The sequence below is a fragment of the Hyposmocoma kahamanoa genome, unplaced genomic scaffold, assembly GCF_003589595.1.
Source record: "Hyposmocoma kahamanoa isolate Upper Pololo Valley unplaced genomic scaffold, ASM358959v1 180, whole genome shotgun sequence".
Taxonomy (NCBI): Eukaryota; Metazoa; Arthropoda; class Insecta; order Lepidoptera; family Cosmopterigidae; genus Hyposmocoma; species Hyposmocoma kahamanoa.
The window spans coordinates 1,366,737-1,393,670 of NW_020653711.1; the positions used below are offsets into that span (position 1 = coordinate 1,366,737).

A 26,934-nucleotide genomic window follows, 5' to 3' on the forward strand; every position below is an offset into this window, starting at 1 on the left:
GGGGTGTGCTTATGCTTGATGGGGAGGTTCCGGGTTCGATTCCGTAATTTGGCCAATTTAGGAAACGAACGTTTCAAGGTTGGTTTTAGCTGGCGATTCCGGGTATTGCCCTAAGAGTTATCGTCATTCTGATATTCGTAGTACAGGAAATTCCCTTACTTGAGGCCAGAAATTTAGTATAATTTTTTTCCACTTAATATTGCTTACTTTAGTCTTCTTAAGCTTCCTGTGCCGTCCGTGACGCAAATACGAGAATATCTGAGTAAGTTTTTCAACAACTACATCATTTGCACTAGCCGCTGTACTTCGCTCATTAGGCTCGGGGACGTCAGCTTTACTTCTCGTTAATGTTGTTGGGATGTCGCTGTCGATTGTCCCTTCCTCCTCGAGTTCAATCACGTACGCCATACGACCAGGGGCGAATAGCTCGTTGCGAGATACTTTTTTGTTTCTGAAACGAAATAATAACACCGTGTTACACGATTTTTGTTTCAAAGTTATCAATAATTATTAATAAGGTTGTATAACTAAGTTTTTATTGACTGTTAGGATGTTTCACCATTATGTTATTCAATTATTTTTTTGTGAAATTACCCTACTAGTTTGTTAGAGTTAAACTATTTACTTAACTGCCGCTGTGACCGAACGGTTATCATGCTGGACTGCCACACAAGAGGTCTCGGGTTTGATACCTGAGCCGGGAGAAATATTTTTTGGCCTACATGTATTTCTCTCGAGAGTTTGGGCGTATTTTGTGGTTGTCTATGAGTGTGTCCATGCCACGGGTGCCATGACACAGGGTCTCCCTAGTGCGGGGCTATAAGTGTGTACGTTATTTAACATTGAGTTATTAATTGGTTTAACAAGACATGTGACTGTGAAGTTTATTGTATTTGCTATGTTAAAATAAATGTGATACTGCTAAAAGAAATAGTTGATACTATATAGATATTTGACTTTTATTTTATTTTATTCGGAATAACAACAGCCATAAATAACGATTTATAACATTTTTGGGTAAAGCTAGTCAGCGCCAATTACATTTGTCCAAATGTTCGTTATCAAATATCTAAATTATGGTAAAAGTTAACACCGCAAAATAAAAATATAAAAATATAAAAAATTATAAAAAACAAAATAAACACAAAAGTACCTACAATAAGAAGCATAGCAAAAGGTGTAAAGCGACGTAAAGTTGAAGAGGTTGTAAACCGCTAATGCGCCGGGACCAGGATCACGGCAATAAAATAGAACATTCTGGTCCACATAATTTATAGCATAAGTAAAGTCGAAAGAAAAAAGGAAGGCCTGAAAGAGCCGAGTTATACAATATTACTAGGTTAGATTGGTATTAAAATTGGCACATGATTTAGGTTGGGAACTGGTAAAAGGAGCAGAGAGTGACCACCAGAAAAAAAGGTGATAAAAAGAGAAAAGGTGATAAAAAGGTGGGATGATGGTGGAAGGAGGTCGCATCGTCACAAAGTGTCAAAGCCTACAAAAAAGCGTCTATTAAAAAAATGTTATTGTTTAAATAAACACTAAACAAGAAAAATAAACCAATTTTGTAAGTGGTACTCCGCACTATATTCAAATTTCAGTTCTTTTCAAATATTTTCATAAATTTTAAACCCCATGTAGTTACGAACAAAAGCAGACAAATAAAAACAAAAATATGTTCCAAAAATTTTTGGATAGCAATGGATTTGACATAAGACTTACTTCTGTTCCGTAATCATGTTGTAAATATTCTTTCCTATGTCAGTTTTGAATGGCACTTCTTCTTCCTGCAACAAAAAATTAATAACAATTTCTTACGTTGAACATATAGCAATAATGCTGATCGGTGTTAATGCAGGATGGTATATATAAAAGACAAATATTATTATAATATAGCTACAGGCCTACTACTTGGTGCTCTGCACGCTGTGGGCCAGTCCCAACTACATCCAGATGAATGTGCCATTTTGCCCAAGTACTGCAGGACTAAAAAGGCCGTATTGGCAGAATCATAATAATAATAATATTGACAATTCATATTATGAATTTCTTACAATTCATATAACGCAATTCATCTATTTCACAGAACAGCACAAACCATATAGGTACCTATACTTATATTACATTTACACTGTTGTATACATGTCTTCATAACCGGTTGTAAAATATTTGCAATTTTGTTTACTGGCGGAAGATCGTCATCAGCTCCCAAAGTACAGGGTTACCCTAGTTTCTGAACTAATTGATAAGCCTGTCCACTGTTTTTTGTAATTTATGTATAACCATAATTTGTATATATTTTGTCACCTATGGTATTACAGATGTACTGAATAAATTATTATTACTGTTATTATTATATTTGACAGTGATTTGATATCTCCGTAGAACACTATCAAATTTGGAGGTCTCATTAGAACACTGTCAAACAGATGAATTGCGTTTTTTGTTTTGTTTTAAAAATTCATAATATGAATTGTCAATTAATCATATTATGATTCTGCCAATGCGGCCTTTTTAGTCCAGTAGCAGGAATAACTTTTCCTGTTGTTCAGGCACTAGTTTATTTAGATGTTGATACACTAACATAGACATAAGAATTCTCTTGTTATTTACCAATTTGGACTTGTTATTGACTTGTTATTTACAAATTGGAGTAGTCTGATTTATGAATAAATAAATAAAATTAAAAAATAACAATATTAATTATACTTACAACTGGTGCAACTTCCTTCTTTTCTTTGACAGCTTCAACAGGCTGTGTAACCAGTCTCTCCATCTCAGCCTCTTCCTCTAGTTCCCGAGACTGAATTTCTGAACGCACCTACAAATAAACATTTTTATACATAGAGATTATACATAATGTCAAATAATCGGCGACTGATTTTTGTCAAATAACACTGGCCCAAGCGAGTTGGGAACTTCTCACTTTATAATCTCAGTACAAAGTATTAAAAAATCGACCTTAAAATTTCGTGGAATTACATTTACATATTTGCCAAGTTTGATTGAAATCGGTTACCGGAAAGTGCGCGAAACCAGATTCATCCCATTAATTTGCCACCCTCAGAGGTGGAATATTTTCTTCAAATTTAAATGGGACCAATACTGAGGTATTCTCTTTCCAACAAAAAAAGATTGAGAGACTCCTGATTCTTTTGAAGAAGGTTAATAAAATCGAACAATATAAATTCTATATCCTTTCAATAAATTTATCAAAAGTTCGGCGAAAGCTTATTTCGACTTACTTCGAACTGATGCGATGATTAGTGACAAATGAAACATTCAAAAGATTATGTGTTAACTCAGACGGTCCACTGAATGTCTGTCAGCAAATAATAAGTGATAAACAAACACAACAAACCAAAAAAACAATCAAGGATCAGTAGCATTTGCGTCCAATAATTTAGCAACTACAAATCTGACTTGTGGGAGCATCGAAAAGAGCAATTATTGATGTTTTATTTACCAGAAATTCACAAAATCTTACCTTTTGCAGGAGAGCGTAATCAAGACCTTTGACTAAATGAGTATGCTCCATGTCACCACCAAGATATTTGGATTCCTGTAACACAAAAAATAGTTATTTACGAGCTATTTCATTCATGTAGCATGAAATTTAAACTGGCCATGTGATTACATGGCATTCTTATCAATTTAATAAATCTAAAAATTAATTTTAGATGAATTTTTAGCTTGTTTTATCAAACATTAAAGTACACCACTTGACTATAGACCAGCAATTATTTATTTGAAATAACTCATTATTACCTGAATAAGCTGTCTTCTCCTTTCTTTAGCATCCATACCAGATTTCAAATCAGGCGCTACTGCTCTGCAAAAATATAAAACAAACATCTTTCAAAGATATAGTTGCATATTACGTCGGTAGTAGTGCTGCAGGCTGAAATACTTTTTAAGGCGAGTTCACCAGATGAGAAGCGGAGAAAAACTGTTTCCTAAATCAAATGGTTTAGATATTTTAAGTAACGGTTGTACAGAAAATATAGAATACATCTAACAATATTGTCGAAAGAATATGCTCATTTGTCACATGATAGGATGTTCCATTCACATAAAATTCTGAAAATAGACTAAAATAAAAGTCTAAAATAAATTATTTAAGAATAAAAATATCTAATATTACACATAATTTTTATTTGCATATATTTCTATTTAAGCACGACGGTAAAAATTTGCATAATTTCATTAAGAAAGAAGATGTCCATAATATTAACCTTAGAACAAAGTTCACACTCATGGTACCACGATTTTGTTTAACTAAGGTAAACAATTATTTTATGGGGAACTGTATACGTTTTTACAATAAGATTCCGGAGAATATACAAAGATTATCATTTCCTACGTTTAAAACTTATTTTAATTGAAAAGTCATATCACAAAATTGAAGAGTATGTTTTAGATAAAGAAGTATGGAAAGACAACAAGAGTCTAGATTGCACACAATTATTACTCATAGTGTATTCCATAGCATTTAAGTTTATTTGAAAAAAGCAATCCCTACAGTTTCTTGCTCTTTCTTCTCAGGGAGGCAGCGTAGTGAACGACCAGTAGCTTAAAAAGTAGCTTGAAAAATGACGTTCTCAAGTGTAAAAATGTCACCTATGGAATAAATGATTATTTGACTTTGACTTTGACAGAGAACTTGCTATATTTTGGTTTTCAAGTCCTTATTAAATTAGCACTTATCCCAAAACTTGAAAATTGCCCAGCGGTTTAACGGCACGCCGCAATGCCTGCTGCCCCGTCTGTCGCCATTGGGCGCTTGTCAATGTCAGATCTGTGTAAAATTTTCTCCGCCTGTTCTTATTTAAACATATTACTTTCTGCGGGCGGATTGAGGGATGCGCGGGCCGCCCCCACACCTTATCTTCTAAAATCTAGGCTAGCGCTCAAACACCTTGCCTTAACAAATATCACACATGACAAGTACTAAGTAATTGAGATGATGGAAGCTGTGGTTTAGAGGCAACTCAAAATTTTAAGTTTATTTATCATCAAACACTGCTGAGCACGAGTCTCTTTTCAGGCGAGGACTTTGGGTCATATTCTACCACGCTAGCCCAATGCAGGTTGGGAACTTCACACATTTTCAGAGGGATGTGAACCTTCTTGACAAGCAGGTTTCATCACCACATTTTCCTTCACAAAAAAGCTCAAGGTGAATTTCAAATTCAATTTTGCACGTAAATTCCAAGATACTTAGGGTCGTATTCCAGAACTCTACTCAATACTCATGTCAGGACTTGAGTATTGCAGTGAGCACTGAAAATCATACTCAAGTCCTTGCCATTAGGGTCGTATTTCCAGTGCTTGATCTTGAATCATACTCAAGTCTGCTCAAATCCTGACTTGAGCATTAAGTACAGTTCTGGAATACGACCCTTAGAGTTCGAACCCTCGGCCTTTACTTGAAAGACAGTAGGTCAAATCATTAGGCTACCACAACTTAAGTTTATTAAAGTATTAAAAATATACATAATTGAGTGTTTAGATTTTCGTAATTACTACACATTTGCAAATTTGCGATCAGTGCATACCACAAATTGCAAATTCAATGGCGTGTGGAGTGTGTCCTTCGGCAAGGACTCCTCCTAGAACTCCCTTTCTCTACAGGATGTTTTTCCTTCTGAGTCATTTGCTATAGCTTCGAGTCACAAGCTGTAATGCACTGGCATTAGGGTGTCTCTCCAGCCCAACCCAGACCCCGATTCAGAACTCTTTGATATCTCAACTCAATCATTCAATTTGATATCATTCTCAAATCGAAGAGCACTTTCCTAGCTATTCAGACCATTCCAAGTCAAATGTTGGATTTGGATATGATATCGTTCTCCAACATTTATGGAGTTAGTCGGCGAATATAGATTATAAGAAAAATTTTATCCTCTTATGTACATTTTTAAGACTTTAAGGGCCTAAAATATAAGAATGCATTAGTCTCGCATTAAAATAAATTAATAAAATTGAACAAAATCTAGATTTATTTAAAGTAATAAAAGATTTCCATATTAGATTCTTGCTTTTGAAACAATAGGACGTTCTTTCATTTGATAACCGTGTTCTGAATAATATGTTTGTAGCCTTTGCCGGTCGCAAAGCACGGGTAATCGTACAGGAGTGATGTCACTTTGGTTCGGTTTTGAATACGACAGTTTGACGTTAAATTCAGTTATTGTGAATAAAAAAGAAAAGAAATTGTAAGATATCTAATTGAATCGGTCGACAACAGAGTTATCGTAAGGTTCTGAATCAACCTGCCGGTATCTCCGTCTTGGGTTTGCACTCTTCGTTGACTGTAGTTACTTGCAACTACAAACAATAATTGAGAATTGAACTATTTTTAACCAACTTCATTTCACATCTAAAGTTATGTATTATTGAAGATCCATTTCTCAAATAGATCTTTACAGGACCCATAGTCATGACTGATAATTTTAGATTGGAATAAATAGTTTCATTTCCGTAATACATGTCATAATTAACTAAACAATACCTATAAGCACTACTAGTATTGCTAGTAGGATCTGTAGGTCCCAAATCATTAAGTCCATCACGTCTCTCCCTCGCTCTGTCACGGTACTTGTCAGCCAACTCAGCTAACTTATTATCTTCTTGTTTCTTCAAAGCTGCATAGTAGGATTTCTTTTTACGCCGTAATTCACTTTTGTTTTCTGCTGGCGGGGGCATGGAACTGAAACATGATTAATTTCTTCTCCTGAGTGTCGGTGAAAACTATTACAAGATCAATCTAAAAGATGAACAGCATTATCTTGTGAAAGCTCTAGATGTTTTGATATGTTGAACTATAAACGTTTTTCTGAATATTCTGTTATTTTTTCCCTTTTTAGAAACGTGTTGCGAGCAAGCAATTCTCTCTATAGAGTATGCCAGCCTATTATAGTCCACAGATATGTCTCCAAAACTGAGGATTATCTACAGAGCAAAAAACAATGACAAGGTTATGTTTTGGGCAGGTTCTAAACATGTTTTACATTACCCAGCATTGGCCATGGCTTCACGTACTGATCCTGCAGGGTGTGCGCCCCCAGAAGGCGTAGCCCTTGGTGTCATAAGCAACTTCCTAAAATCATCGTTGGTCAGCCTCTGGGACATCGGAGTGTCCTCTACGCTTTTTTCCTCCATGATTACAATTTTCTTTCACACAGTACAACACAATAAAGAATATACGTATTTCGGTATTTTTAGATACTCAAAAATTAAATACAAATTGCCAACATGTGAAAAAGCACGTCGAAAAACAATTCTATCTATACGGCTTCCATTTTTTATTATTTAATTATATCATTCGTTCGTTCTTTCCATCCTCTAAGATTCGTTCATTCGATTATGCATGATTTTTTTTTTATTTATTAAGGCTTTGGCAAAGCCATCAATCTAAACATGGATTCATGCATGACATTTCATGCGTGTTGCCATTAATGCAATGTTGGTTTAGCTAGTTTATTTTAATATAGTAACACTAAACTCAAATCAAATCCAAAACTTCATTAATTCCATTGTTGCTTAGAATGGTAATGTCTACCTAAAAATAAATGTTATGATGCACATGCAGTGCCCACTGGAGAAGTACACCTAATATTGTTCAAGCATGATAGTTCCATGTCACGTAGATCAAATTGTACTCGTTCAAGATTAGGTGTACCCATTACCTTTAGAAGTTATTCGTGCCAAGAGGACTAGACGTGTTTCAAAAATAAAATATTGGGTATAAATAAGACAAAAAATAAACTACCTGAATATTTATTTTGCAATTTTCAAACAATTCTTATTCACAATTAAGTTAAATTTCGCTTATTCTATACTCTATATAGTTAGATCAAGTCATTGTAGACAAGAGGAAGACCATTCACAGATACACAAGTAAAAAGAATAAAAAAATGAAAAATATAATTAGAAATATTTTTTCTGATTTTAATAAATTAGCAGTAGACTAACGATCACTTAAACATAAGCATCCCAGGTTAAGTAGAGGTATTATTTTGTGTTTATCCAAAAATGGCATGGAAGGTGGTGCCCTTAAACCCAACATTACCAGTAGGTTCGTCTTGAAATGTTATGTACATTCTGAAACAAAAAGGAATCACACTTAAGTCACTGTGTTATTTTAAAGTTACCATTGAATACAGTGTTAATTCGTAAAATGGGCTGAAAATATCAAGGACTTGGGACTTTATGATAACATTTTCAGTGACAAGAGTTGTAATTATAATGTAATTATAATATAGTTCGTTGAAAAAAAAAAGAAAGTTAATAGTATACTACCATTGAGACAGATAGAAATATTAACAAAAGACAAATTAAAAAAACAAAAGGTAAATTAGGGCTAATATACAAAAAAAAAGTAACGACTACAAATTGAAATAATTACAATTAATAATAATATGCATAATATGCTAGACAACCACATTAACTATCCGGTCTACAGCAGTGAATTCCCTGTACTGAATTTAGAAAAGTTTATTTCCCAAATTAGTCCCATCGAAAATCGAACCAAGGAACTCCTTCACCAGCGCCCGCAGTGCCAACTGTATGGAAACAGAAATTGCCAAAAATGATGTAGTAAGTGGACATATCATGATGGATACACAGCTTGTATATACTATAGTAATCAATGGTAGTTAGTACCTATGTATTTGTGGTGTACATGAAAAACCTAAGATTAATATTATACAGAAACTGTAGTCAGTAGTTATTCTTAGATACTCAATGCATGCTAAGTGGTTCTGCACAGCCGAAGTTTAACAATGACACATTATGTGTTTATGAGATCATAACAATGAATGTTTTGTCAAACATATTACACCTGTGTTAAGCAACTAATAGAAGTATCTTGGCTATTTTAAATCATTTATTACTAGTGCTTGTAAGTAATGTAGTTAGTTTAATAGTTTCTAAGCCTTTATTATAGGACTAAATGACCTTTGACTCGTGTCTAGAGACAGCTGGCGAAATGATGCGACATCGGCGAAAATTTTTTCTCGCGATCGTTTCTAACTTCTACTCGAATGGAGACTGTGTGCCTCTTCGCCAGATATCTAAAGGACAACGTGCCTCTTCGCCAGATATCTAAAGGCATGTCGCCGAGTAAAAAAAAATCCGGATCCGATTTTAAAATCCGGTATCAAAGTCTAGTAAAACTTGTATCCGGATTTATTTAATTACAAATTATCCGGATTGCATTCCCTAGATGCGATAGTAAAAAGCCAACGAATCATAGTAAAATGTTTTACCTACTCCACCAAAATGTATAGAATAGGCTGGCATACTTTTTGCCATTCAAGGGGGGTAATCATAGTGAAATTTATTTGTAGTTATAGGACAATCACCTTTTAAATTTTTATTATAACCAAACCGCGTATTCAATAAGAGATGAATCCGTCAACTCGCCGAATCTATCCTGTAATGAATGACCAACCTAATGAAGAATCACTAGAAAACCTTAAATAATTGTAATACCTAAATGAATATTATTTTTGTTTCAAACAATAAGAACAATGTAAAGAACTTTTGTTGGTAATGAGAAAATTGTGTTCTTATAGGGACAATCAACTTGTAAAATTTTGCTTTTAGGATATATCCGGGACAGATCCGGCAACTCGCCGGATTAATCCTCTAACGAATAACTAATAGGTAACCTTAAATACATAGTTTTAAAAGAATATTATTTTTGTTTCAAACAATAAGAACAATGTGAGGAACTTTTGTTGTTAATGAGAAAATTATGTAAGAAAGATAAGTTATCTCACAATATGTGTAGGCTATTGTGTACAAAAAACAAGTCATTAAGGCTTATCTCTGTTTAGAAAGTTACTGATAGCAGTGACATTAAACTGTCTAACTAAGATGTAACACAATATTTATTTAACAATTTATTGATTATTAATTATAGTTAGTGTAATAATCTTCCAAAGGTAACAAATAAATAATTGCTTGTGCATAATATTCATGATACGTGTGGCGCACTATAAGTGTCCGGAATGAATAAAAAAAAAACTATTATAAATGGTCAGAAATGAATTTATTGTTTCCCAAAATATTCTCCGTTAGCGTTAATCAACTTTTCATACGAATGTACCAATTTTAAAACATTTATGCCACTCCTCCGTGACAATCTCCGAAACATATTTTTCATACTCTTTGACAGCCTCTTCAGGTGATGAAAATCGTTGACCGCGTAACTGGTTCTTAATTTTTGGAAATAAATAAAAGTCACAAAGTGCCAGATCAGGACTGTATGCGGATGGCTCATAAGGTCAACGTTGTTCACCTTCAAAAATTCATTTATCTGTCTGGCCGTGTGAGAACTGGCATTATCGTGGTGCAAGATGATACGGCGTTTACGGTTATTTTTAAGGAGTTTGTCAATAACTTCCGGCAAACAAATGGTCGTGTACCAATCACTATTCCCCGTACAACGATTCTCCAAAGCAACAGTAGCCACATGTCCAGTTTTATTAAAAAAATAAATAATCATCCGCTTAGAGGCACTTTGCACGCGCGCCACTTTGGTTGGTTTCGGCTCATCTCGAAAGACCCATACACTCGATTGCTGCTTTGTTTTGGGATCGTAACTATAAATCCATGTTCTGTCACCTGTTACTATGTCCCACACCAAATTTGACGCCCCTTCTTGAATCTAGTAAGCATGGCGTTGAATCTAGTAAGCATGGCATTGCACCAAGTGACGTCCGTTTTTTGAGCCTCAGTCAAATTGTGTAGGATCCACCGAGAGCACAGCTTCACACCCAAATGTTTGTGTAGTATTGATTGTATTTGACTCATGCTTATGCCTAAAGATGCCCGAATCTCATGGTACGTCTCATGCCTGTCTGTTTTGATCATACGGCGCACAGAATCGATGTTTTTGTTGTTTACGGCAGTGGACGGGCGACCATCACGAAATTCGTCACTGAGATTCACACAACCGCGTTTGAATTCTACAAACCAGCTATAAATAGTCGTCTTGCATGGTGCTTCATCGCCAAAAGCAGTTTGAAGCCGAGCGAAGCTCCACCGAGCTGTTAAATTACAGTTAAAGTCATAGAAAATCATACTACGAAAATTTTCACGAGTTAAATCCATGATGATGTAGGTAGACAACCGATTTCTAAAATGACGCCACAACGTAAAAACAAGTGACAGTCAGATAATGCAAACTGTATTCTACCGCCAAAGAGTTCCATTTTCAAATGTTGTAATTATTTTATAAATATTGTTTATGTAAGTGGCCAGTTCCGGAAACTTATAGTGCGCTCTATGTAGATACAAAAATTAGGAGTAAAACAATATTAATGAAATTAGGTAATCTCAAAATTGGTCTTTATCTAGCCCAAAAAGCTGCGAAGCTGAAATGGAATTGGGCCGGTCATGTCTGCCGCATGCCTGCGGCCAAGCCGCTGCAAACTGTGGGCCAAGGTAACCACCCAGTAGAACCCCAAAAGCGTAAGACGCCGCGGCAGACCGAGAAAGCGATAGCGTGACGGACTGGATGCCTATGATAAAGCTTGGGTCCAGTTAACTCCGCATCGGGATGCTTGGAGGGTACAGGAGGGTGCCTTTGCCCAGCAGTGGCATACATCAGGCTAATTTGTGAGTGACGCTCAAAATACAATGCAACATAATTACAATAACCTTTGTAAATGGGCTCATGATATGGGATTGGTAATAAATTCCAACAAAACCAAACTAGTTCACATACACTCGCCATACATAAAAACAACTCATCTGCCAGTAATCGTTGCGCACGATCATCAGTGCTTACATCAACAGTCTCCTGTCACCGGCAACAGCGCTATACGTTCATGTGCATGTATGGCGTTACAAGTGGTTGAGCAGCATGTATATTTGGGTCTTGTTATTGACAAACATTTTAATTGGGGACCGCATATTGAAAGTGTGACTAACAAGCTAAGGTCAATTAATGCTAAACTTTCAATTTTAAAGTATAAGTTACCATATCATACACTTAGAATGTTGTACCTTGCATTGGCGGATTCAATAATTGCTTATGGATTAGGTAGCTATGGACGTACTTACAAAACATACATAGATAAAATATACAAATTGCAGGTTAGTATACTGAAATCGATAGTGTCAAATAAAGTTAAAAATAAATATATAATGATGACGACCTCGGTCTTTTCAAACATTGTAAGGTGATGTCGGTTTTTGAGAAGTCCAATATGATTATTTTATTGGACAACTTTGACAAGATTGGCCAAATCATGAAAACGAGCAGAGATGGTCGGTTACGCAACATCACTTACCTGCCCACATATCAACTGCCTAGAACCACTAATACGTACGGTATGAGGGCGGCTAACTACATGTTGCCTGACATACTAAATAAATTACAGCAGAGTTTCATGAGGATATTTTCTCAAGTGTAAAAAAATGTAAACAAGCTGTAAAACGTTATTATTTCGGTGGATTTAAAGGGCAGAATTCATAACTTTATTTACTTATATTATATTATTTTTTAGTTTAAATTATAATATTTTTGTCTTAGTATTTAGTTATTGCGACTCAATTCCTTTCGCATAAACCCATTAAAGGGTTTTTGAAAGGAAAATCTAAATGTACATATGTGTTAATTGTAAATTGAATAATAAATTTAAAAAAAAAATTGTATCATTCATTATGTAAACAATATAATAATTGTATTAAGTCATTAAACATTTGAACTACCGCTCCGATGCTTGTTGAAGTTAGAATTAAAACCACAAAAAATGATTACGTCGGGAATAGTGCAAGACCGCGTATGTAGTATTGGTAAAAGGCGCGTATATGCTCTAGACCACATTTTACGGCAGAGGGATTTAATATTCCTTCCATTATGCAAAATACGTCATCAACATACCTCTTCCATAATTTTATTGCCGCATTGAAGCCATCGAGATCACGAAGTACAAAACATTTAACCGTGATGATGGTTTTAAACTGTCCAGTGCATGGAATCCGGTCCTTAGTGCGTGCAGTAATAAAAACAAAAACACCTCGAGTTCAGTTTCGCGTGTGGATACAGTGAGTGTGGTTTGTGTGAAAAAAGTGAGTGACAATGGTAACGCCACAACAAATCGCGATGAAGGTAGTCGTCGACAGCGCAAGAGGGTAGACAGATATGTCTGCTCATAAAGCTGTCATCTGCCGCCGTCCAGTCAACCCGTGACCATGGAGCGTGCAACCGTTCCGAAATATCGGGAAAATAAAAAGAAGTCATACCGTGTAAGAAACCTGATACTAGTGATAATCATTTAATGTTACTATTTTGTTACTTCAATGTATCCAATTTTCATTTTTGCATGGTAACCATTATGTTGTCTACGGATTGATAACAATAGATCCTCGTAAATGGCGCTAATTTGGTTGAAACGATATTTACGCGGTTTTGATTTGGTCATTCAATTACCGAAATGGAAACTCATAGTCCAATGCTAGTTACGCGTAATTGCACTATAGTCCATTTGTTTAGGTATTTAACTAAATGTAAACACATTTAAAAAAATATTTTTACTTACCTTGAAATACAAAATAAATGCCTATTTTTATACCTATTGATATGTAAAGTGTGTATATGTTTCAATAAAAAGATGTATCAAGATTGTTTACACTTAGTTAAGTACCTAAACAAATGGACTATGTCTCCGAAGATTAATTAGGAAAATGACTACTCAAGTCAAATTACATCTTGTTAATAATATATACTTATCTTACCAAATTAAAATTAATTTCCAAGAGCAAAACAACTGCTAGAAATTATTTAGTACAAAAACCATAGTCACCTGTCTTGTGGTACTCCCAGTTCTTTTTCAACAATTTCAAAAAGAACTTTCGCATGTTTCTTGTTTTGCTCTACGCCCAGAGCACCAATCGACATGAGATTGGCAATGGCACATGGCTCGGTGGATCCTCCAAAGCACATTGGCAATTCTGGTATCACTGATACTACACAGTACTGAAAAGAATTAATTATTCTAAGTTATTTTTATTTTTTAACTATCAATAAAAAACACCATATTTAGCACATGAAACCACATCCTACCATGACTCAAACAAGATAGAATTAAGAAAAGGAGAATGCAAATTTATCAGTTCCGGATGGAACTGAACCAGTAATGTTTTGAACTTTCAAATCGTGTTTTTTTAATTTCGACATTTTGGCTATGACAGTATTTGATTTCACATGCCATTTACTACAATAATAATAAAGTATCATCCAATGACACAAATTACATAGTCTCATACAAGGGAATTCCCTTTATTATGTGTGCTACCCAGAACACCTAGACCAGAAACAAATTCAAATTCAAAATAATCTTTATTTCATGGGTAAGCATTATTACACTTGAAATCGTCACAATGGTTAAACTCTACCGCTCATTCGTAAGGCAGATTCCCCTGAGAAGAATGAGCAAGAAACTCTAGGGGTTGCTCTTTGTAAATAACATTTACAATATTTTTTTTATTTTTTATTTGAAACATCAGAGATCGAGACTACCTCCATGAGCTAAACGGGTCACTACCACGGATTTTTGTCATCCAAGTACGCAGAAGTTGTATAATAACCTTTAGTATAAAGTTTTTGTTTCACTATAGTTTTAAACCTCGTGAGAGGCAAATTTTGTATATCAACCGGAATCTTGTTATACATATAACATATAACAATTTAGAAAAATTTATTTCCCTCATATGTTCTAACGGGAATCCAATCTGAGACCTCATCCAGTACACAATGACGACAGTAATGTTTAAATATGCTTTTTATAACTTAACAAAAAAAGAAAATGTGACTTAAGGAGCATATTTACCCACTTTTCCATCTTAGGTACTATTTTATGAAATAAATATTTATATACATATTTACATAGTCTATAGTAATTTAATGTTATTGTATGTTTATGTATTTGTTTTTTTTTTGGTCAAGTAAGCCCGTTATTTTAGTTCTTTCGTACGTGTGGCGCACTATAAGTTTCTTGAATGAATAAAAAAAAAAACCATAAATGGTCACAAATGAATTTATTGTTTCTCAAAATATTCTGTTAGCATTAATGCACTTTTTCATACGAATGAACAAATTTTGAAAACATTTATGCCGCTCCTCCGTGACAATCTCTGAAACATATTTTTCATACTCTTCAACAGCCTCTTCAGGTGATGAAAATCGTTGACCATGTAACTGGTTCTTAATTTTTGGAAATAAGCAAAAGTCACGAGGTGCCAGGCCGGGACTGTATGCGGGATGGCTCATAAGGTCAACGTTGTTCACATTCAAAAATTCATTTGTCTGCGTGGCCTTGTGTGAACTGGCATTATTTATTTATTTAATCTTTTTGCACAATACATTAATGTACAAATGGAGGAAATGCCATAAGGCATTCTCTACTAGTCAACCATTGGGCCAAACAGAAAAAAAATATTATTATGTGCAAGATGATACGGTTACGGTTATTTTTAAGGAGTTTGTCAATAACTTCCAGCAAACAAATGGTCGTGTATAAATCACTATTCACGGTACAACGATTCTCCAAAGCAACAGTAGCCACATGTCCAGTTTTATTTTATTTTTTATTTTTTTTATAATAACGCACACACTCAACATATTAAAAAAAAGAAGCAATCATCCGCTTAGAGGCACTTTGCACGCGCGCCACTTTGGTCGATTTCGGCTCATCTCGAAAGCCCCATACGCTCGATTGCTGCTTTGGTTTGGGATCATAACTATAAATTCATATTTCGTCACCTGTTACTATGTCCCACACAAAATTTGACGCCCCTTTGTTGAATCTGGTAAGTACTTGTCATGCAAGTTACTTGGTGCATGGCATTGCACCAAATGACGCCATCCGTTTTTTGAGCCTCAGTCATATTGTGTGGGATCCACAAGAGCACAGCTTTTTCACATCCAAATGTTTGTGTGGTATTGATTGTATTTGACCCAAGCCTATGCCTAAAGGTGCCCGAATCTTATGGTATGTCACATGCCTGTCTGTTTTGATCGTACGGCGCACAGCATCTATGTTTTTGTTGTTCACAGCACGGGCGACCATCACGAAATTCGTCACTGAGATTCACACGACCGCGTTTGAATTCTGCAAACCAGCTATAAATTGTCGTCTTGCGTGGAGCTTCATCGCCAAAAGCAGTTTGAAGCCTAGCTAAGCTCCACTGAGCTGTTATTATAAGAAATTACACTTAAAGTCGTAGAAAATCATATTATGAAAATTTTCACGAGTTAAAGCCATAATGATGTAGACATCCAATTTCTAAAATGACACCACAATGTAAAAACAAGTGACAGTCAGATGAAACACTGTATTCTACAGCCAAAGAGTTCCATTTTCAAATGTTGTAATTATTTTTTAAATATTATTTATGTTAGTGGCCAGTTCTGGAAACTTATAGTGCGCCCTATGTAATTAGGATGTGCTAAAATGTTCTAAAAGAAAGAAATTTCTTTTAGAAATAAGCAGAACCTTTTGTTTGTTTTTCTTTTATCAATTGTAAGTGGTGTTTTTTCTGTGGAATAAACTAAAATAAATAAATAAATTATCTACTTAAATTATATTTTTTTTATAAATAAAAAACCTTCCTCAAAAGTTTGTGGAATTACATCTATTTAACAAGTTTTATTAAAATCGGTCACCGGAAAGTGCACAAAATCAGATTCATACGAAGAAGTGGATTATCATCAGATCTAAATGGGACCAATACTGAGGTACCTTCTGTCCAATAAAAAAGAATCATCACAATCGGTTCACAAATCCAGAGTAATAGCATAACATACATACAAAAAAAACTGTTGAATTAAAAACCTCCTTTTTTGAAGTCAGTTAACAATTAATTATCTTTCTATATTACATAGTCATTTATTAATAACCAATAAAAAGTCATGAATGCCAGTGAACAATTTGTTAAATATGCATTATGTACACATAATTATAAAATTATTAAAAAAAAAGTTTTGATAATTATGATGTCTATACCAAGAGGTGACCTTCAGGTATCAATAATAATTGTACGTTGATTAAATGACAGCTTCAAAATGATCAACAGCAACGCTTTATCTACATACATTTCGAAATTCATTTTAGTTCTACAACAGATGACAACACCAACATTTACTTATTATTAAGGCAACGTATTGAAGAACAATATTATCATTGGAAGAACATAATTTATGTAAAACATTCACAAAAATCAGTACCTGTTCCGGCTTCCCGAGAGCTTTAGCAAGAACCGGCACAACTTTCGTGACAAAATCCGTGGGTATTTTAGATTTCGGTACATTTGTTTCGATTCTAAAATGCGGCATTTTGTTTACTCTGTACGATTCGATATAAATACAATTAAAAAAACGAACAGTGCGAGTAGGCGAACGCAAAAAGTGTTTTTACTTTCTAAGCATGCAATAAAAAAAATTGCAGCACTATATGAAATGTCAGTCTTTGTGAATGTCAAAGTTTTTTTTTTAATTTATTAAGGCTTTGGCAAAGCCATAAGCCTAAGCATGAAGTTTAATTATGTTTCTGTAAATATGGCCGCCACAAAAGAGGATAGGCAATTTGAGGTGGCGTGCTTGGATTGACTCGGGATTCCTGAAAACGGGCCGATACGGGTATTTTAGTTCGAGATCGAGATTCGTATAAGGCACAATAGCACTATCCTATTTCACTTTAAACTAGATTTCACAAAATAATTGAAAGTCAAAATAAAAACGACACTTTTCCCTCCGTAAGGTCCAGATTTATGTCAAAGTCACATTGGCATTGTTTTTTTTAAATTTAATAGTTTTGGCCATATCTTCGTTTAATTATCGGGATCCTCAGTAATATTTTCCATTGTAGTTCTAATTCTAATACTTATGTTTTCACTTTCTCTTGAATAACTTAGTTCGAAACACATGGGTTTTTTAAATAGCGTTTTAAGTCAATGTTTACGTTTTACCTTTCACTTAAATCATATTCATCACTATTTCTTTCTTCGTTTTTTCTTCTTATTATACTTAAAATAAAAATAATCTTTGTAAAAACTGTACTCGTATCCTCAAAAACCTGCCATATTCACTGAAAACATACACACTGGCATTGAACAGGAAATGCGAATGAAGGAACGCGACTCGGTGGCACGTCTTCCGAGTACATAACCCTACACTAAATACAGCGGCAAATCCTAGAGATAACTGCAAACAACATTAATTCCATCCTAGCAACTTCCCGACGAATTTGCCAACACAATAGTGCAGGCGCAGAGTCACTCGTCGCTGAATTATATAATGCTGCATAAATAGTTACATTTTGTAACTATTCGAGGGCTCCGAGGCAAAACCCAACTGAAATGTTAGATTCGAGATAATTGAAATTTAACTTTCAATATCAATTAAATATGGCTTAAAAGTTAAATAAAAGGTAAAAACTAAAAAAATATATTCAAAAATATATCCGACCGGATCGAAGGAATTTATTCTGAGTGTTTTTTTGAGTGTTCGATCTTTGTATTAATAAATATAACAAATTAGTGGAGTAATTTCACAAAAAATAATTGAATATCAATTCAATAAATATTTTATTAATATATTCAAGGTTTTTTTTTTACACTTAATAGTTGTATCGTAGTAAAATAAATGATAAAAAAATTATATTTAATACCACAAGGTACAGACTTATTGGGTTATAGCACGAATAAAACGTTATAAGTATAGATTAGTTATTGGGTTTCTTGGAATAAACTAAATTAACACTAAGAAAAAAGAGCAAAGATGTGAAAAGTAATTTAAAAGTGAACTCGTTAAAAATACGAATATTACTACGTTATTTACCAAGTTACTGAACATTTTTGTGCAAATATTAACATGAAAACAACCGAGTTAAAAAGTAAAGACGCGATGTATGAATGAAGTATTCGACTCGGCGAGAACCGAACCGAGCTAGCTCGAGTTCACAAAAAGTAGCTCGAGTTGACTCGTTGTGGGAGAGTAACTCGAGTTAAATAACTCAACTCGCCCATCACTCGCGACTCGAGCGTGCTTCGAAGGTCACCGAACCGAGTTAGCTTGAGTTGACTCGTTGTAGGAGTAACTCGAGTTAAATAACTCTACTCGCCCATCGAGGAAAATTCTCTTCTTCCAGGAATTCTCGCAGCTACCGTATAGTATCTAGTTTGTAATTTTTATGCTAAAAACAATACAATTGACATAAAGTTTACTATGCTATTCATCGTCAAATCACATGTTCAATGTCTATGGTTGGTAAATTCCTTGAATAGAGCGGTGTATTACGCTACCTATTATACCGATAACAATGCATTTTATTAATGTACATCACAAACTAATAAGAGATACTACGTATGTCTATCTATGTATATATCTCTTAAGTCATATGAATTATTATCGAGTACTTAGATTTCAAATTTTGTTTTTCAAACGGTCGACGGATGTCTAATTTAAAGCCAACCACACCGTAATGAACTTTAGGCACAATAGTAGTTTATGTGACTGTTATATAATGAAAGGCATTAAAATACGAGTGAGAGTTGTTTAGTCATAAAAACATCTCACGAGTAAAAATAGTCATATACAAAAATATTTTAACGATGTGTAGTTTTACTAAATTGAATTATACTTATATATTGCTCAGTTTTATCTGTTTTTGCTGTTTGAAAGTACATAAATTGTTGAATGTAAACTTGATTTGATTTAGTCATATATGTGTAGACAGACTAGTCCTACTCTCGTGCTTCCAAAATAATAATTATTACCTTTACAAAGCATACCTTTACTTGAAATGCATGCATAATACTAGTTTTAAATGTATCGATTTTATAAATATTTAACGTTTATGTATGTATTTAGTTGGTAAGCCTTACTAAATAAATAAATAAAATAATGTATAATAAAAAAAAATTTCGCTTCCAGTTTTAAATAATGTTTTAATTTTTATTAAATACGTCAATGAACCCATGTCACATTACACCTACTTGATTTTTAATCATGTTTAAAAAAAATTGCTCTAAAATATACATTTTGGTTTACCGTAGTGACAAGATCATATTTGATAGAATAAATTATTGTAACGTATTCTTAGTATCTTATTATAAACCTTTTCTTAACATTGTAGTTTATAGTCCCAATCAAAAATCAATTTTCATTCCTATCAACTTCTTGCTTTTTCTAAGGAAATGCAATATATTTAGCGTGCTGTGTTTTGTGAGAATGGATTAATAACGAACTAATTTTCTTAAGCATTATATATAATTTTCACTCTTGAAGAGAGTATCACTTCTATTAGCTAAATTTTTTTACCGATATCGATACGTTATCAATTTTATCGACAAAAGAACTCTTATCTTTATCGTCGTTAACAAGCCCCACTTAAACAGACGTAGAACAGATGTATCTTGCTCTTTCTAACTTACAAATACTAAATCCTTTCAAAAGAGACAGACAAACAAAAGGATGCAAATATAAAGCTATGAAGGTATGCAAGTTTATCATAATCACTGTTCTAAAGCATTTTAGAGTGCAAGTTAGTGCGACACGTGGATGACGAGTTCGCGTCGTGTTAAATATTTTATTTTGTGATTTTGTGTTAGAAATTCTACGTTTTGGTTTTATAAGTAATTTTCTGCACTTTCGTACTTAAAGCCCTTTGTGAACATTTCCACCATGGGTAATGACGAGTCAAAATCATACAGAAAAAGGTAACTATTTTATATAGTTTAATACATTTGATAACAACCATACATAAAAAGGTAATGTACTATTTTAGTATAATACATTTGATAACTACTCGGTAAAAGTAACTGCTATGATTGTAAAGGTATATAATGAAAAAGACAGGGTTGAATTAAAAAAGATTCGTTATAAGTTTAAAGCGGCCCCGGATACTCACTACTTTCTTTCTTTTGTGAAAACGTAGGTTTTATTGTAATGTACCTACTTAATCAGTATTCTTATAAAAATAGCAGTCAGTGGGTACATACTATGCACTTACTGCATTTGTACGTACCTAAAGTAAGTATAGGTTGGTATATTAACTAATTAAGTATGTTGGTTTTAACGACTTTGGAGGCCCAAAGATATGAAATGTGGGCGCTAGATGGGGTTTCGGATCTTTTGGGTAAAGAACGTAGTTCTGTTGTTCCATTGTACTGGTAGGTATTCATTGTTCAGGGAATATCCCAGGTTGAAAAGTAATTGGTGTAGTTACTTTGTCTGGTACGTTATTATACACAGTTATATGTTATGTAGGGCTCGGCAGAACCGGTCCGGTTCCTGTAATTTTAATTCCAGGTGCTGGACCCCGATACAGAACTATTCGATATTTTAACCGGATCGTTCGATTGGATATCGTTCTCGAATCGAAGGGCACAGACTTAAAGGCTTAAATATAGGAATGCATTAATCTTACATTAAAATAAATTAATATATAGGACGTTCGGTCGGTAACTTCCATTCGATAACTGTATTCTGAATAACGTTTGTACCCTTTGCCAATCGAGAAGTTCAAGTAATCGTACGGGTATGACGTCATTTCGATTTGGTTTCGATTACGGACAGTTTGACGTTCGATTCGAGTGTTGTGAATAAAAATGAAAAGAAATCGTACGATGTCAAATCGAATCGGTCTGAATCGTTCGGAAGGTTCTGAATCGACCCCCTGTACCGGTATTCTCGGTATTTCTAATATTTCATAAATGAATTCCGTATTTATCTTTTTTAAAATACTTCGACTAGACAATACTTCGACTACACATTAATTCGACGGAACATTACTTCGACAAAACACACGTTCGACAGGTCACTAGCTCGACAACACAAACATTCGATAGGTCACTACACCGACAGAAAACTACTTCGACAACACATGTATTTGACAGGTCACTATTCCGACAGAACATGAAATATTTAATATAAATATATTACTGAGAGAGTACTTAGGGACCATTTTATTCTTGAGCGGAATATCTCATATACATAAATATGTATGTCTGAGAAATAATTAATAACTAGTTAAGCAGTCACTTGTCGATTTGATGTTCTGTCGGAATAGTGACATATCGAATGTTGGTGTTGTCGCAGCAGTATTCTGTCGGACTAGTGACCTGTCGAACAAGTGTTTTGTCGAAGTAATGTCCGTCAAATTAATATGTGGTCAAAGTACTGTCGAGTCGAAATAGTTTGTCGAAATTAAGTACGACACTCATTATTTTGTGATTTTTCAAAGTTGAAATTATGAAATGAGACACCCTTTACTAATACATACATAGCTAGGTATATGAATGTTTTTATTATTAATGTATTAGGTGCTAATGTATCTTAATGCATTTACAGTGGAATGTCTCAAGCGGAAGTGGACAGACTTTTAGAGGCACAGAGACGCAAATATGAACAACAGTTAAAGGCATCGCGAGCTCAGGCGGAGGCAGCATTGGCGGCGGCGATAGCAGCCGCGGGGTCGCCGACTGTGACGTCAGCGGGGTCGCCGGCTGCGATGTCAGCTGGGTCACCCGCTGCCACAACACCTGTGTCAGCCTTTGCGGCGGCCACATCGAGGGTATCTACTGCGAAGTGAGAATCACATTATGCAAAGATCATTTTAAATTAGTCGATACATATAACTTGACACGTATAAGCGCTTCTACGACGTCGTCCGTAAATATAGATCATAGGTTCCCAAACTTTTTGGTTCACGACTCACTAAGACGAGATAAAAAAATTTCAACGCCCACAAAAAATTAATGAAAACACGTTTTCTTTATATTAACACAAAAATCACAAGGCAAAACGACAGCATCAACGCCCCCCCCAATTGATTCAGAGGCCCCTAGGGCCCCTACGACTCTTCAGCGTCCACAGGTCGAAACAATTGTCAAATAAGATAGAATTATATTACTCGAATTACTTATTTGACAGTAAGGGCGCGTTTATTCGACACGAATTTCATCGCCGCCGCGTACGTCTGTCATGGCAAAATACGCTCTATTTGTTTAACTTTTACGTTTTAACTTAAGTGAGCGTTCCGGACACGCGGGTGAGTTTGGCTTGAATTTGATCTCCGCGGCGGCACGCGTTACGACCGCGCGGTCTAGAGCGGAGTCCGCGGCAGTTTTATTCAGAGGAATTTAAATGTTGTTGCCTAGTAAATAGAATTTAGATTCGCCATTAATGTACATGAAGGCGTGGTAACTGGACGGTCGCCGCGCGGCGGCCGCGCGAAAACTTTCTCCTCGTGTAACTGGGCGCTAATTGTTTCTGACGGATTTTCTTCGAACTAAGTTCTTATACATATTAATTTTTGTGAAGTCTCCAAATACGAATGCAAACTAAAATTGACCAGATATCTCTTGCTCCTTAACTACGATGAGACTGAAAATCTACTAAAAGACGTCAAATAACCTCACATTTCCACACTCACAAACACACACGCACACACACAGACACACAAGCACTCACACACTTAGGCACACACTCACTCACGCATTCAGACACACTCACTTACTCACTCGAAAGTTTACTTATTTTTTACTTCCTCCTCAGTACTTTGTATTTCGACATTACTACTAACATGACTATCCTAGGGGTTGGGTGCCTGGAGACCCATATTACAAGCTCTGCTTAGTTTGGGCTCCAGTCTCCCACAATACATTACTCTAAGCTTACGTAATAATGTATATTTACTGTAATTGTAACGTTTCTTTGTATTATGTTGTGGAGATAAATAAATAATTAAAAAAATATATATAATATATTAATTCTTAAGTTCTTAGATTACTTCGGTCTGTTACTATGCAAGGCAATCTTATGCCTTATTCTCAATAATTTAAGGCAACTTTATATATTCCTTTAGCAACGTTAGCGGTATTCAAATTGATATGCTATATTATGTACACGTCTGTAGCAGTAGAGTTCCTTGTGAAAGAGTTCGTCTATAATCATTCGTTCGTCATCAACTTCATGCAGTCGAGGTCTCGGATAACGACTTCACGAATTAACTGCATTAAGTTGATCTCGACTGCATGAGTCGTTCGAGTTCGTGCATATAATGCGTGAGGTCGGTATCAACTTCATGCAGTCGAGTTCTCGGATAACGACTCAAAACATGCAATCAATCTGTTAGCAGCCAAAGTCTTTCGCTTTTATGACATGGACATAAAAGTTTATTTCTGCCCGACTTAATTGTGTTCCCAGTCGTTAAGTAGGTGACAGCCTTTCGCTACAATTATTATAAGGTGCCCGATGACCACCACACGGGCTCTTGCGTTGCACAGGGTTAGCACTGTTGAGAGCCGTCTATTTAAATATTTTAATTTTTGTTCGAAAGTAAAGTGTGATGACTTATTGAAAGTCATGAAACAAAAATAAAATGTTGTTTATGATATTAGTAATATAGTCCTATTAGGTTGTTAGTATTTAACAAATAACCCTGTCTAATGGACTATATATTTATTTATTTTGTAATGGAAATGGTAACGTTCCTTTTTTTAACGATTTTTATGATATACATTATATATTATTAATAACTTTGAAGTTTAATTTTTTTTAAATGTTTTGTTACATTAAAATGTAATTAAAAATATTGTAAATTAATGTGATTTTCATCTTCACTTAGAACGAACATAATTAAAATCTTTACTGTATACCAATAATTGAGGCTATCAACGCAAAAGTGGTGTAACCCAATGAAATGAAAGAAGATTTTACTTAATGTGAGATTTAAAATAAGCCAAATTCATTTAATACAATAATGTATAAGTATACTCTTTTTTTTCATACATGTAACAGTATAAAAATATAATTACGTTATATTGTAACATCGGCAACTTTTCAATCATACTGTACAATTTGTCGTAAGACAAAATTACATGTCATGTCTAGTCATTGTCATTGACATGAATAAGGTGTTATATACTTTTCAACTTTTGCGTTGCATTGTACAAACATTTGGAAACGGGAATAAACGCGTTTACATACGAATAGGCATTTTTGACACCTACCTAGTTTCCCACCAGTCAGCCCGTGACCACGGCTCACCACGGCCAGTGCATTTGGCCGAAACGTCGGGAAACTAGGTAGGTGTGAAAAATACCTATTCGTATGTAAACGCGTTTATTCCCGTTTCCAAATGTTAGTATGAATACGGTGAGTTTGTAATTTGATAGCATAATTGGAATGTATCTTGTATTCATACATTTTAATTGATTAATGCGTTAAAGTCAAATTTGGCACAATTTAAATATTATTTTACGATTTTCGCGAAGTCAATAAAATTATTAAAATACAATTTAAAAATTGCAATTACGTTCATGCTAATAATTTATCAACAATACTCTGTACATGGGAAACTCGAACAAAACTATTCAAAAAAGTTCAATAGTTAATAGTATTTATTTATTGACAATTTGCTATATAACCTAAAAAGACAACAAATAATTATGAGACTGGAAATATAATAAAACAAACGAAATTTCTTAAAAATGGAACAAAATCTCAACACTTTCAAAAAACAGTTAATCACGGAGTAACTTTCTTTGACTTGCCTATTTTGACAGATGAGACCGCCATGTGCACAGCAAATGACACGTCATGATACGATTTTACTATGAAAGAAAAGGTGAACGGATTTCGGATGAGGAACGTAAACTGCATGGACAGTGAATTGTATGTGTGAGGTATAGTACGAATTTGACATGCTATCCAACTTACGGCCTTAAACAGGATTACTATAAGAGCTCATAGTAGGCCCCCTGAACTTTGACAAAAATGCGTGTCGATAGATGGCATTGTGTGTTTTAAATAAAATAAAGTGACGATTTCTAATATGGGTAGATGGCGCAAATCCTAAACAAAATAAAAGAACGGCCGACACTATTCATAAAAATCTGTGCAATAAGCGCCATCTAGTTGATTTGTTTCTTACCACTAGAAATGAGATCAGCTTTGACAAATGCAACTTGACAATGAAAATCAAATTAGTTACAAAAATACATTGAGTATATAACCAGAAACTAAAACGATATAACGGCCATCCATCTATGGCAGCTCATCAGATAAATGGGCCTTATATCACTTTTAAATATCAACTCTCGTTTGCGCTGAAATCACAAATTAGAAAACTGAAATAGTACAGCGCCAACAACTGACCTGTGTGTATGTGTTATATAGATGTGTATGTATCTCCATATATTCCAAAAATATTTTGTATTTATAGGAATTCTAGATAATATTATCTCTAACAATGGGGACTGTTCCATTAAGTGGTGTGGAAAAAAACAACAAAATATCTAATTACAAAACAAACGGAATCACATTTCATTGGTAATTAAATATTAAATATGTAATTTTGCAATGTTCAACTATTATAGCAAAGCTCAAGTTAAACCGGTCGTTTTGAAATGAAAAGTCAATTGTTTCGAATTCGGGCTTGGTAATCGGAGCGCAGTTGTCACCATAATGATTTGGCAGAATAGTTTTCAAACAAATTATAAATGATATTTCGTCTCTATGTCTGGTTATATATACTCGTTGCAGTTGGGCCACGGAAGCAGTATGTTGAGATATTGGCATCTAAAGTTTTTTTTTCTTTGAAAAGTGGCAATTACGCAGATTATGCTAACAATAAAACTGAATTCATCCTTTATAGCAAAGCTCAAGTTAAATTGGTCGATTTGAAATGAAACAAATTACGACACCCCTCAACTGATTCGAATTCGGGCTTGGCAATCGGAGCGCAGTTGTCACCGTAATGATTTGGCAGAATAGTTTTCAAAAACTGCCTAAAGCTACAGAGTGACCTCTTCCGACTCTCGGAGTATTATGAGCGAAACAGAATTGGTGTTAACATTGATAAATGCGTCAAAATTACTTTCACTCGCAAGATCAACCCCGTATCCTTCGGC

At 34.6% G+C, this 26,934-nt stretch overlaps 3 protein-coding genes across 8 annotated transcripts in view; 1 reads left to right on the plus strand and 2 right to left on the minus strand.

The window, feature by feature from the left end:
* Positions 1–123: 123 nt before the first annotated feature.
* Positions 124–7,267, minus strand: LOC113225904 (protein Red). Its single transcript, XM_026458370.1, has 7 exons — positions 7,019–7,267; positions 6,515–6,712; positions 3,769–3,832; positions 3,488–3,562; positions 2,714–2,821; positions 1,723–1,787; positions 124–451 (listed from the first exon to the last, which is right to left on the minus strand). The coding sequence occupies exons 1-7, from the start codon at positions 7,162–7,164 to the stop codon at positions 124–126; spliced, it is 984 nt and encodes a 327-aa protein (XP_026314155.1). The 5' UTR covers positions 7,165–7,267.
* Positions 7,268–7,839: 572 nt separating this feature from the next.
* On the minus strand, positions 7,840–17,434 carry LOC113225992 (macrophage migration inhibitory factor-like). The gene is made up of 3 exons (XM_026458488.1): positions 17,246–17,434; positions 13,824–13,996; positions 7,840–8,106 (listed from the first exon to the last, which is right to left on the minus strand). Exons 1-3 carry the CDS (start codon positions 17,351–17,353, stop codon positions 8,028–8,030), a joined length of 360 nt encoding a protein of 119 aa, XP_026314273.1. The 5' UTR covers positions 17,354–17,434; the 3' UTR covers positions 7,840–8,027.
* Positions 17,435–20,423: 2,989 nt separating this feature from the next.
* The window catches only part of LOC113225961 (E3 ubiquitin-protein ligase siah-1-like), a 31,733-nt gene continuing 25,222 nt past the window's right edge, over positions 20,424–26,934 (plus strand). For 5 of the 6 annotated variants that reach the window (XM_026458448.1, XM_026458449.1, XM_026458451.1 and 2 more), the window contains exons 1-2: positions 20,683–20,736; positions 22,370–22,606. In XM_026458448.1, coding sequence (XP_026314233.1) covers positions 20,702–20,736; positions 22,370–22,606 — 272 coding nt within the window. In that variant the 5' untranslated portion in view covers positions 20,683–20,701. Of the gene's footprint in view, positions 20,514–20,682; positions 20,737–22,369; positions 22,607–26,934 lie in introns of those variants that run through there. The other variant, XM_026458450.1, reaches the window with a different exon arrangement.